Source organism: Vicia villosa, linkage group LG1, assembly GCF_029867415.1.
Source record: "Vicia villosa cultivar HV-30 ecotype Madison, WI linkage group LG1, Vvil1.0, whole genome shotgun sequence".
NCBI lineage: Eukaryota > Viridiplantae > Streptophyta > Magnoliopsida > Fabales > Fabaceae > Vicia > Vicia villosa.
Window position 1 is genome coordinate 82763278 of NC_081180.1, and position 13955 is coordinate 82777232.

Below are 13955 nucleotides of genomic sequence, written 5' to 3' on the forward strand. Positions count from 1 at the left end.
TTTGGTGAAAAATAGTCATTGGTAAGCAACAAAATGTTTTTTTTCTTCTATTGACTCAGACTAATACATAGTAAAATAAATGTTTGCTTTGAGGTTGTAAACTAAAAAAAAAAAAATGCAGGTATGGATAGAAGCTCCAATTGCTGAATTTTTTTTTTGAATAACCAATTTTTTAAAAAAAATTTCTGAAATATCCAACTTTTCAAAAAAATTCCCCAAATGTCATTTTTTTTTAAAAAAACACACGTTGTCGCCAGGGGGGGGTGGCGACAACACTGGGCCTGCAATGCAGTCGCCAGTGGGCCTGGCGCCCATGTGTTGATTTTAGGTGTTGTCGCCACCCCCCCTGGCGACAACACCCCCCCCTTTATTTTTTTTTTTCTTTTTTTTTTTGTAATTTTTTTTTCTTTTACATTATTTTCTCCTAAATTTTTTTATGTTATGCTTTTCCATTATTATTTCAAAATGGATTTTATAAATAATTTTTTTTTCCATGGTATAATGTTTTCGGTAATTTTTTTACCGACAAAATTAATGTTTTCGGTACTATTTTTTCTTAAATCTTTGTAAATTTTAGTGGTTCCAAATATTTTTTCCATAGTAATATTTGGTAATTTATTTTAATATGTATCATGAACTATTTTTTAATTAGTAATTTTTTTTGTGACCCATAAAATTTATTTAGTGTTGTAACCCATAAAATTTATAATAAAAAAGTTCATTTCATTGAAAGAGTAAATTACAAACATCATCGAAACTAATAACTATGTTGTGGAACTAGATCCACGATTGGGACATTTGGTCCTATTATGTCCTACCTCACGACATATACTACACTTCCTCTGCATTTTTTCAGTTACGTCCATCTCGGTTCTAATACGCCTGCTGTTTGGTCGACCGCTTTTATTCCGACGCATTAAATCGTTATGCCAAACTGTTTCCCCCTCGTACACAGGCCAATATGCCTCCATTGCTACCACCGGAAAGTAGTTGTCGTATACGCTGAGCAACGTTGATACCTTGTAAATTTCTGATACCAAAGATAATGCATCAAAGTGAGTATGTGAACATGCTGCAAGGACATGGGAGCAAGGCATGCGATATGCTTGGAATTGGCCACAGTCGCACCAACGATCTGGGATATTGACGCGATACTCTTGTCGTGGAAGCCCCTGGTTATGGTCAATTGTTTCCTTGACACTAAAGGTGTGGCCATGACGGTCGAACTCGGTCACTCGATGAGTGTTAGCCTTGGCAGATTCCTGTTGTATATATTTCATGCAGACATCGCTATATACCTGTTGTGTTTGCAACACTGAATTCCACCTCTTACCTCGTGTGGCGAACAAAGTTGCCATCCGAAAATACGTAGCACTAACAATGGCAGTTACAGGTAGGTTTCGTATGCCTTTGAATACCCCGTTCATTGATTCCACAAGATTTGTTGTCATGTGGCCCCACCTAGCCCCATCGTCATATGACCTAGTCCATCTTGCTCTATCAATGCTGTCAATCCACCTCCCTGCATCTGGATTTGTCAACGCTATTTCTCGGCGGTAGTATTGAAATCCAGGTTGGTTTAAGGCATACCCCGCGTTCACCAAGTGGTTCTTCAAAAATTTATCCTTGATCTCTCTCATAAAATTCTGTGCTATGTGCCTAATACAGTAGACATGCTTAGACGGAGTGTTGTGCCAACCATTTGCCGGATTGTTGTATGCGCTCTCAATAGAAGCGTGCCTGTCAGAAATCAAACAAAGATTGGGTTGTGGTGCGACTCTAGCTCGGAGATTCTTCAGAAAGAAACCCCAAGCAGCAGCTGTTTCTCCTTCTACCAAAGCAAAGGCTATTGGAAAAATGTTGCTATTTCCATCCTGCGCGACCGCCATCAACAAAGTTCCCTTGTATTTCCCATACAGCCACGTTCCATCAATTTGAATAATCGGCTTGCAAAAACCAAAACCGACAATGCATGGTCGAAACGCCCAGAATAGCCTATGGAAGATTCCATTATCTTCGAGAGGGGTTCCGTCCTGGGACTGTGCCGGCAGTGTCTCCAATATACTAACAGTCCCAGGTGAATACAATTGCAGTGCAGCCAGGTATCGAGGAAGTTGTTGGTACGATTCCTCCCAGTTGCCGTAGACTTTTTCAATTGCTTTCTGTTTCGCCAACCAAGCCTTTCTGTAAGAAGGTCTGTATTTGAACACAGAAACGCAATGAGAAATAATTGTCTTAACCTTCAGGGATGGGTCAGTTTCGACCAGAGGAATGATGGTATGACAGATCATGTCATGACTTAGTTTTCGATGATCTTGCGCCATGTTAGTGGTGACACATGTATGGGCTTGAGATATCGAACGTATCACCCACGCGTTAAACTTCTTTCTGAACGATGCCTTCAACCTGTATCCACATTCCGGGTTTTTGCATGCAATAGTCACTCTCTCTGGATTTGATCGATCGGCTTTAAAATCAACACAATTTGCTAAGTGCCAATTTTTTATGGCCAGCAGACAATCATCCTTCGAACGAAACGTGTCACCTTCTTTTAACTCCTCGCTTGACCTCATATATGGATTGTAGAACATATCGGACGATGGCTCGTCCTCTCCTAAATTAAGCGTTGTGAAATGTGCCGGAGGTGAATATGCATGTGTTTCCGGTAATGTTTTGGAACATTCATTCCATGGATCAGCTTAAGAGAACTCTTCTCAGGTTTTTGGAGGGAGAGTGGAGTCCAGGCGAACAAATCAGATCTATCAAGAGACTTAGAACAAGGGGAGGTGTTTTTCTTGAAAGACAGCGTTGGTGGGAGACAATGGAGGACGACATTCAATGCACTCGAATGATGGAGGACAGAGAAGACATTGTCCTAACCGTTGTAATATCCTAGACGTTACAGTTTCTTTATTATTTCAGCTACTTCTGTACCGTCCAATTAAATGCTCTGAGCATATATTAATGAAATGTTTTTTTAAGATTACAAAGTTTCCAATTAGTATTTAAGTTATTAAAAATTAGTATTTAAGTTATTAAAAATTAGCAAAATAAAGGTGTTTCACCGATTATAAATAAAGGTGTGTGTGTGTGTGTGGAGTTGAAGTACCAACTCTTTCTTCATTCTTACTGCAAACACTGAAAATGAACTCAGTTTGGGCTGTCGTTTTTTTTGAGGAAGGTAGTCACATGCGTGTCTGCCTTAACCCCCATTGGAATTTCCAGAGAATTGTTAGAGCCATCAACACCGGGTTTCGTCAACTAGATGGTCCGACCAGAAAAGTTAAACAGATAGATTACCGTTGTCCATACATTACGTTGACGGATAATAATCCAGAAGGCACCTACATGTATTATTGGGACCGCGTGAAAGACGATGTGGACGTGGATCTAATGTTTTGGACACATAGTGGAGAGGTTAACCGAGGCGTTGAAGATCCACTTGTTCTTGCAGTGATACTCGAGTAGTTTAGATTAAGTGTTGTTGTGTTTGTTGCAATGATCGAGCGTGTACTACAAGTTGTTATGTGTTATTTTCTTAGATGTTTTTAGTTTCTGTGCTGGTTATTGTCAATGTACCTTTTTAATTAATGAATGAATTAATGTTTTCCATAACATATATATATCTGCGCTATTTTAATATAAAAGTCTCAAAAGCTATTATAGTTGTATGTTTTAAATGAATTCACACTAATGATAATGCATGTCACAAATTATGATATGGAATTAAAATCTATTATAACATAACATTTTCAAAATGTAACATAAATATGAAGAGACCAGACTAATGCACGCCATAAGAGAACCTCGTCCCCACCTATTACACAAGGCTAATGCATGCAAGAAATGAACCAATAATTCTGCACAAGTCACTGTATATGACGTGACAAGACTCTGCAGGGAATCTCGTCCCCACCACCGACATGAAGTGACAAGACTCTGCAGGGAATCTGGTCCCCACCACAGACTTGACGGGACAAGGCTCTGCAGGGAATCTCGTCCCCACCACAGACATAAAGTGACAAGACTCTGCAGGGAATCTCGTCCCCACCACCGACATGAAGTGACAAGACTCTGCAGGGAATCTCGTAATAACCTATGCATTTTGGCTATAAATATGTTCCCAAACTTGTTCATTTTCTTCATCACCTCTTATACTATCATCAGAGCAACTTAGCATCAGAGCAACCTTGTGTTTCATCATCAACAAACATGTCTCTCCTAACTATGGGTCAAGAGCACCGAGGCACCATTGCAAACATTGCGACCTATGTAAGTTTTAGTAAACACTTAATTTTTTTTACTTAAATTTACTAATTTCAAATACTTATGGGAGGTGTTTTTTTTATAGGATGTCACGAGATTTAGGACCCGTGCTGGTAAGATGATTGCTCCTGACCCTTTGATTGTGGACTACGTTAAACGTGCGGGATTTGGTGAGGTAATGAACTTAACACATACCTCAGTTGATATGAAGTTTATATTAGCATTGTGTGAGCGTTGGAGGCCTGAGACTCATACTTTTCACCTTCCAATGGGTGAATGTACCGTCACTCTAGAGGACGTGTACATGTTGTTGGGTCTCAGAACAAATGGAAAGGCGGTGTATGGAAATGTCCAACAACCAAACGCCCTATGCGTCGAATTGTTGGGTGTGGATTTAATAGAGGGTGAGGGGCAACAAAGGGGTAGGGGCCAAGGTATAAAGCTTGCTGGCCTTCAGGAAGCTTATGTTGGGATTCGATTGGATCAATTTTCTGACGAAGAAACTATACTGCGGAAAACTAGGATGTATATTATGTTGTTGTTTGGTAGGTTTCTATTTCCCGAAGGCACGGGAAATAGTGTTAATTTTATGTACTTGTGTTTACTTGGGGACATTGATGCAATAAAGACATATAGCTGGGGTTCGGCTGTGTTAGCATACCTATATAGTTCCTTATGCAAATGTGCAAAAAAGGATGTTTGTACATTTAGTGGATGTGCATTCTTGCTACAAACATGGGCATGGTGGAGGATGCCGATATTGGCCCCTGCAAATCCAAACAGTTACGCCTTCCCTTACGCTTCAAGGTAACGTTTGGATCTTATTTTAATTATTGCTTTTTATTCCATCATCATTGTAACTATATTGATTTATATCTTTTAATGTGTTTAGGTTCAATGCACTCGGAATGGATTGGTCCAAAACGCCTGATTCCAAAATCATTTTCTACCGCCAGCTATTAGATCGACTAGGACCCCAAGAAGTAATACCTCTAAAAATGTCCATTTTCTAAATATATTTTTAAAAATAACTATCTTCTATATTCTGAAATTAATATTATTTGCTTTGCAGTTTATTTGGCGTCCTTACTTGGAATTGGACCACGTACCCGACCTTGACGAGGCGGCTATTTGGACAGCAAAATCACCCATCATACGGTTCACCACTGTGGAGATGCACCCGAGTGACCGTGTGAAGCTCCAATTCGGCATGCATCAAGGTATCCCTGACCCACCTGAGCCTGACTGTTTGGGACGTTGGCATCTTGCGAAGGTTAGCGAACAGTGGTACGTACAAAATTACAAGTCCTTTGCCATAGAGCAGCGTAAAATATGGGCTCGTCGATCAAAAACGGTTCTAGAATTTCCTGTGGCGCCGGGAGAAATGAAGCCAACTGTTGAGTATGTAAACTGGTACAGGACCGTCACAAATCCAGAAATGATTGTGTCTGCCCCTTTCTATTTAGCTGACCCGCGAGCACAACCTCCATATTTTGGAGGACAACAACAACCACCACCAAATTACCACCAACAACAACAACACCCACCGCCACCAAATTACCAACAACAACAACAACCACCTCCAAATTACCAACAACAACATTACCCACAACAACACCAACAACAACAACAACAACAAAGTTACCACCAACAACCAATGCAACCACAAACACCTTTTTACCAACAACATTCCCAACAACTCCACCCGTTTTTTTCATCCCAAACTCAACCACAAAATCAAGAATTCCATGCAGGGAGCTCTTCTAGATCACATTTTCAGGAATTCCATGCGGGGGGCTCTTCAAGATCACCACCGATGACCCCCGACATGGGCATAGAAGAAGAATACCCGCAATACACCACATTCGACCAACACACATCACAGTACCCCAGCCAACAATTTGACTTCAACACACCGCCACAACCATTGTATTTTAACCAAACCGGATCCACCACCGACTTCCAAAACTTCCAGGCTGCACCCACTAGGAGAAATTTTAACCCGCCTAGACACAGCTTCGACAGCGCCGCGGGCACCCGCCTATCATATGGAGGGAATTCTATAGGTCAAGATGTTGAAGACCCAGGTTTCATTCAGGGACCGTCGACTATGGCACAAGACGTACCAAATAGAGGGGGGCGTCGTCGCGGGAATAGGGGGGCATTACCAACTCGTGACCCATCTACACGACCCATTCGACAACCTCAGTGTGGATCGTACCATGGTCCACGTGGCGCACAATAAGATTTTTATTTGTATCTTGAATGTATTTTGTAATGTTTTTAATTATAATGTATTTGTATCGTTAATGTTTTTTGAAATGTCTTTAATTTTAATGTATTTCTATCGTCAATGTATCGTTATTGTATCTTAATATATAATTATTTTAACGAATGTCCAACTTATATTTTAATGTATTTAATATTTTTTAAAATAATATTATTTTTTTTCAATATTATATAATCTTAAAATTTATTTTATAATATAAATATAACATTTTTACTAACCAACTTCACAACTATATTAACCACAAAAATATAAGTTATTGATTAATTATTTTACTTATAATTCATTAACTACTTCCACTACTTCATTGACCAATAAAATATATATTATTAACCATGTTCAGAAACTAAATTATAAATAAGTTAATTAACATTTATATTCCAAAAAAATTTTTAACAAGATAGATAAAAAAAACAATATAAAAAATTTATTGAAAAATTGTTGTTAAAAAAATTTATTGAAAAAAAAAAAACTAACAAAAATTATTAAAACATTGTAGTTATTAAAAAAAAAATTAGGAGAAAATAATGTAAAAGAAAAAAAAATTACAAAAAAAAAAAGAAAAAAAAAATAAAGGGGGGGTGTTGTCGCCAGGGGGGGTGGCGACAACACCTAAAATCAACACATGGGCGCCAGGCCCACTGGCGACTGCATTGCAGGCCCAGTGTTGTCGCCACCCCCCCTGGCGACAACGTGTGTTTTTTAAAAAAAAAATGACATTTGGGGAATTTTTTTGAAAAGTTGGATATTTCAGAAATTTTTTTTAAAAAATTGGTTATTCAAAAAAAAAATTCCCAATTGCTAATGACTAGTTTAGATATTTTTGCGTTAAAGTGCATTGGAATTTGATTTTGCTGACGTAAAAACCACTCCAAACATATGATAAGTGTGTATTTAAATAAATATCAATTAGAAAATCACACCGATTCTAAAACCACATGTCAATGTTCTAATTTATCTTTGATTTGAAGAGTTAGAAATCAAAATGTCTATCAAATCCACGTCTAAAGTGCATTTGAACATAATAATAAAGCTCCAAACTCATGATTGTAGCTATGTATTTTTTTTGAAAAAGCTAAGATAAATATTAAATAAAAGCTGTTCCGCATAAGAAATGTCAAACCAGAAAGATACAGAGTTTTCATGATGCAGTAAACTAAGATAATACCGAGCTACACAATGCACAAGGAACTAATTACAGTCTGCATCTGCAATAATACTCCTAACAACAACAATTACAGCCTGCATCAGCAATAAGACTCCTAACAACACTAGCTATATATAATGACAGTGTGCTCCACACCAGAAACGACCAGAAAATTTGATATCCTTCTCCCGCTGATGCAATTTTTCAATTCTGAATGCAGGAAACAAACTACTCGGCGGACGAAACATCCTGCAGAAAATGAGAATATAAAAAACTGGATAGTATGCCAGTCCCCCAAACTGCTGAATCGAAAACGAAGAAACGCTCATGCTGACCAAGTTTCAGAAATAATCCACACATCCAAGACCAGCTCTAGGATTCAAATACCACAAAGCTACATTGTAGTCGATGTTACTTGATTTTAGTTTTTGCCAATTCCAAGACCAACGGATCACGAATTCGACCATGTTATACATATCGATTTCCTTATTTTTGAACAACTTCTTATTTTTTTTAGGCAAAATACCCTTTTAGGTCCCTTATGTTAATCTTGGGTTCATTTTGGTCCCTTAACTTCAAAAAGTGTCATACTGAGCCCTTAACTCTTCAAAAGGTGTCATTTTAGTCCTTTTTGTCACATTAGCTACGAAAAAACTCAAAAATTGGTCGCTAAATCAGTCGCTAATATGACAAAAAGGACTAAAATGAAACCTTTTGAAGAATTAAGGGACCAATATGACACTTTTTAAAGTTAAGGGACCAAAATGAACCCCGAGGTTAACATAAGGGACCAAAAAAAATATTTTGCCTTTTTTTATCTTCATATGCACCATATGCAAGCGAACCATAGATTGTAGCTATGTATTAAATTTATCTCTATTATTTCCTGTTATTAAACATATTATTTCCTATTATTAAACATAATCCACTATAGAGTATCTGTCCCCTTTGTCAATATTAAAATTTGCATTGTTTTTTCATTAGTTTTTAGTAAGAAACATTTTTTTTCATCAATTTAAAACAAATTCTACATTTTTTAAAATGATTTTCCATTTTTTATACTTTAAAATTAAATAAGATTAGTGAAAGAGAGTTGACGGAGGAGGAAAGTGGTCCGAACGCAATGCCTTGCGGCGTGGGGAACAGCTGTTAAGACAAATAAAAAACACACGCGCTACGTCGTCGTTTAAGCATACAAAAAGAGCGTCAAAAAACGCGTGTAGAGACAAAAACCCAATAAACACTCAAAAAACAAAAGAAAAATAGTTACAGGACGCGCCATGAATCCAGACGCAGAAACCAGCGAGTGAACCAAGCGAGTTGAGTTTGAGTTCTCTCCGATCCCATCCATCCATAAATCAATTTTCCCCCAAATTTTCAAAACCCTAGCTTTCTCACTCGCGCTTTTTCCCCACTCGCGGATCCACTTCACATTTTCCTACTCGCTGCTCGTGATCCTTCCCCGCTTTTTAAGGTTTCTTCTTTCTCCCTATTCCCTTGTAGTTCTTCACACTTTTACAAAGAAATTTTTTTATGCTTATTTATAGTCTGTGAAAATGCTGAAATTATTGAATTTGCTAAAACTTATCGAAAGCTTTATATTTTAATAATGTCGGGTGATTGCATAGTTCAACTGATATTTTATACTTGGACTTAATGACTGTCAGCAGTTTGTCAGGAGTTGAATCAGTTGTTTGTGTTGTCTGTTTGGATTGTCAGGTTCAACCCAAACAGCTGTGTTCAACTCCTGACATAATGTAAATAAGTTGTTGATATTTATAAATCAATAATTTTAAATAAAAAATGTAGAAAGTTTGTTTGTTTTGATTATTAGAAACTCTGTTTTGCTTAATTTTACAGCGAGTGGTCGCCGCCCGACTACAGTTTAAATTGTGGAAGGTACTTAGAATGGAATGATGGTAGTGGAGTAAGTGGAGGTATGGGTGATGCAGTCAATGAAGAGGATTGTAGAGGTAGTGCACTTGTTGCTTCTCCTAGGAGGGATATAGGTTTCTTTGAAGGGGACAAAGATTTTGAGCCACCCAATGGGATTGAGTTTGAATCTCATGAAGCAGCGTATGCGTTTTATCAAGAATATGCGAAATCGATGGGGTTCACCACCTCGATTAAGAATAGTAGGCGCTCGAAGAAGACGAAAGAGTTTATTGATGCAAAATTTGCGTGCTCGAGATATGGAGTAACGCCGGAGTCTGATGGTGGTAGTAGTCGAAGGCCGAGTGTAAAGAAGACAGATTGCAAAGCTTGCATGCATGTGAAGAAAAAACAAGATGGGAAGTGGATCATTCATGAATTTATAAAGGATCATAATCATGAACTTTTACCGGCTTTGGCGTATCATTTTCGAATTCATAGGAATGTGAAGCTAGCTGATAAGAATAATATGGATATCTTGCATGCTGTTAGTGAACGCACGAGAAAGATGTTTGTTGAAATGTCTAGACAATCTGGTGGTTGTCAAAGCATTGGGTCTCTCGCGAGTGATATGAATTATCAGTTTGACAGAGGGCAGTATCTGGCTTTGGACGACGGAGATGCTCAAGTTATGCTGGAGTATTTCAAGCACGTTCAAAAGAAGAGCCCCGACTTCTTCTATTCTATAGATTTAAATGAAGAACAGCGTTTAAGAAATCTATTTTGGGTTGACTCAAAAAGTATTAATGATTATTGCAGCTTTAATGACGCGGTTTCATTTGATACTACCTACATAAAGAGCAATGATAAATTGCCTTTTGCTCCTTTTGTTGGAGTGAATCATCACTCTCAACCTATGTTGCTTGGATGTGCATTGGTTGCAAACGAGACTAAGCCAACTTTTGTTTGGTTACTGAAGACATGGCTTAGAGCGATGGGAGGACAAGCTCCCAAAGTTATAGTCACTGATCAAGACAAAGCCTTGAAGGAAGCAATTGAAGAAGTCTTCCCAAATGCACGACATTGTTTTTCTCTTTACCACATATTGGAAAAGATACCTGAAAATCTGTCTTTTGTGATAAAGCAGTATAAGAACTTCTTGCCAAAGTTTAACAATTGCATTTTTAAGTCTTGGACAGACGAAGAGTTTGACATGAGATGGTGGGAAATGGTGACTATATTTGAACTCCAGGATGATCTATGGTTTCATTCATTGTATGAAGACCGGAAAAAGTGGGTACCAACGTTCATGGGGGATGTCTTTTTAGCTGGATTGTCCACACCTCAACGTTCTGAGAGTATGAATTCTTTCTTTGACAAATACATTCATAAGAAGATCACCCTTAAAGAATTTGTGAAACTATATGGGTTAATTCTTCAAAATAGGTATGATGAGGAATCCGTTGCGGATTTCGATACATTGCACAAACAGCCTGCAATTAAATCTCCTTCACCATGGGAAAAACAAATGTCAACAATTTACACACATGCAATATTTAAGAAATTCCAAGTTGAAGTGTTGGGTGTAGCTGGTTGTTCATCTAGGATAGAGGCTGGAGATGAAACTGTTGCGAAATTTATAGTTCAAGATTATGAGAAGGATGAAGAGTTTTTGGTAACTTGGAATGAGTTGAGCTTAGAGGTCTCTTGCTTCTGTCGATTGTTTGAATATAAAGGTTTCCTTTGCAGACATGCATTGAGTGTTCTCCAACGTTGCGGTTGTTCGAGTGTTCCCGCTCAATTTATCATAAAGAGGTGGACCAAAGATGCCAAAATTAGGGAGCCAATAGCATATAGTACAAGAAGGATACAAACTAGGGTTCAACGTTATAATGATTTGTGCAAACGAGCTATTGAGTTGAGTGAAGAAGGATCGTTATCTGAAGAGAGTTACAATGCTGCTCTCCGTACACTTGTTGATAGCCTGAAGAACTGTGTACTTGTAAATAACGCTAACGACAATGGTGCAGAAACTGGGAACAGTGGTTGTACTCTTCGTGAAGCAGAAGAAAATCAGGGTACCCTTGCTTTGAGATCAAGTAAGAAGAGGAACACAACTCGGAAAAGAAAGGTTAGTTCTAAGTAATGTGGTTATCCTGCTTACGTGTTAAGTTGTTTTGCCTTTCTAGCATTTAAAAGATCGGGAAACTGATTTGAGAATCACTTTATAGGTGCAACAAGAGCAGAATCCTGTACTTGTGGATGCTCAAGATAGCCTGCAGCAAATGGTTTATGTTTTCTCTCTTTCATTCTTGATAATATTTTAGATTATACAAATAAGCAATCTATAGCATGTGCTTACTTTAACATGTGATTTTTTTCTTCTTCAGGATAATCTTACCTCGGATGCAATGACCCTTAATGGATATTATGGTACTCAGCAGAATGTGCAAGGACTGGTAAATTTACTTGTTAACCAGCATATGATTGCATACGTTCTGTATTTTATTTTACGAACTCAGTGTAATGCTTAATTAATAATTTTGCTTTTTGTAGCAGGTACAATTGAACTTAATGGAACCGCCTCATGATGGTTACTATGTTAATCCACACAGCATGCAAGGCCTGGTAAATTGTCCTAATCTTGATCATAACCTTCCGATACAATTGTGTTAAATAGTTATACATAAATGAATAGGATTATTAATCGACATTCACATGCTTTTAGGGTCCATTGAATTCTATGGCTCCTAGCCATGATGGGTTTTTCGGAACACAGCAAAGCATTCACGGGATGGTAGACTATTTTCTTTTCATTCCTATGAAATGATGAGAAGTTATATGACTTGATTAACATTAAAATGATAAAAGTTTGCTAACTGTTGGTTGGTTCATGTAGGGAGGAGGGCAATTGGAATTTCGTACGACAACCAATTTTGGATATAGCCTTCAGGTTTGTTCATGACATGTACCATATATTACTAGCATTTGAACTTGGAAGTTGGAATAGAATAATTTGTACTTGGTTTTAACTTTTCACTGTATTTGACACATAATCTGAATTGTAGGATGAGCCTGATCCACACTTTCACAGCAATAATACAAGAAATACATAGAATTTGTCTCTTCTATGATTAGGTAGTTTCCTCAGAAGCTACGTACGCACGCTGTGATTGAAAAGAGCATTGAAAGAACTTGGAAAGTCTTTAACTTGACAGCAGTTCATTTGCTTACTCAATACTATTTTGCAAGATGTTGTAACTATATGTACCATTGAAATTTACCTCATGTCTTGGTAACAGTTAAACGTTGTTGTTGTTAATTATACATAGAAATTGCTCATTATAGTCTAGGTTAGTAATAAGAGCTACAAAATTCGGAATGAACTAGGAGGGTGAGATTGGTATGAAAGCCTGTGTAGTATGCAAATAAAGAAGATATTCAGTTTCTCAAATGTGAGATGGAGAAGTTTTTGAGTTCTTATCATTGGAACAGATACAAACACCAGATTTCATGGTGCTTATACAAGGACTCCATTGGACTGATTTGTATAATCTGGAATGGTAGTTAGTGATGATGGTTCACCTTACTTACCCCAATTTGGGTCTGAAATCCAATTTCATCACTGACCCTTTTCCCAAAATTGTTTTAGATAGTTGTACTATTTATGGTGTGGAACTGTAACTGTAAGGTTTATAGCTGATGGAATGGAATATAAGCCTTACATGTTTCCCTATGTTTTCTTAGTATGCATGAAAACAAAAGTCTAAATTGTCTGAATCCATTTGAAAAACTTTGACTTTGAGGGGGGAAATTTTTTTCCCATTAGTTGGGTTAGACGGTGCAAGCTTGGTTCAGGATTCAACTTTTGACATCGATATTTATTTGTATTTTCTTTCAAAATGTAAATAAGATGTTGATATTTATAAATCAACAACTTTAAAAAAAAAAAGTCGGGGAAGGCAGGATGTTGAAATCTACCTCGTACATGTCTCCTAATCTGTCTAATTAGTAAATAATATATATTTAATTTTTAAAAATATTTTTGTTAAAAAATATCACTTTAATTTAATTCTATTTTATTATGAGAAAATAGGAGATACAAATATACTCACAGTGTAAAGTAATTTTATACTCTCAACCAATAATATTATGTATTTTCTTAAATCAAATCATTTTTATATTTTAAAATTATTTAGATGATATTATAGATTATTAGTTTATTATTAGACAACCGTGTAAAGTTCTTTTACACTTTCAGTGCATATCTATTAAATTATTTTTATTATTATTATTTTATTATATTAATGATAAATATATATTTTAATTTTATTATTTTACATGGTGTATTTGGTAAATGTATTAAAGTTACATTCTTAAAAA

At 37.0% G+C, this 13955-nt stretch overlaps 1 protein-coding gene across 2 annotated transcripts; it reads left to right on the forward strand.

Annotated features, from left to right (window-relative positions):
• The first annotated feature begins 8913 nt into the window (after positions 1-8913).
• On the forward strand, positions 8914-13306 carry LOC131643371 (protein FAR-RED IMPAIRED RESPONSE 1-like). Of its 2 annotated transcripts, none has more exons than XM_058913576.1 (8): positions 8914-9174; positions 9561-11703; positions 11804-11860; positions 11963-12031; positions 12129-12200; positions 12301-12369; positions 12472-12525; positions 12641-13306. In XM_058913576.1, the coding sequence occupies exons 2-8, from the start codon at positions 9640-9642 to the stop codon at positions 12686-12688; spliced, it is 2433 nt and encodes an 810-aa protein (XP_058769559.1). In that variant the 5' UTR covers positions 8914-9174; positions 9561-9639; the 3' UTR covers positions 12689-13306. The 2 variants fall into 2 exon arrangements, with proteins under 2 accessions (XP_058769559.1, XP_058769560.1); XM_058913577.1 differs by having other exon boundaries at positions 12132-12200.
• The last annotated feature ends 649 nt before the right edge of the window (positions 13307-13955 follow it).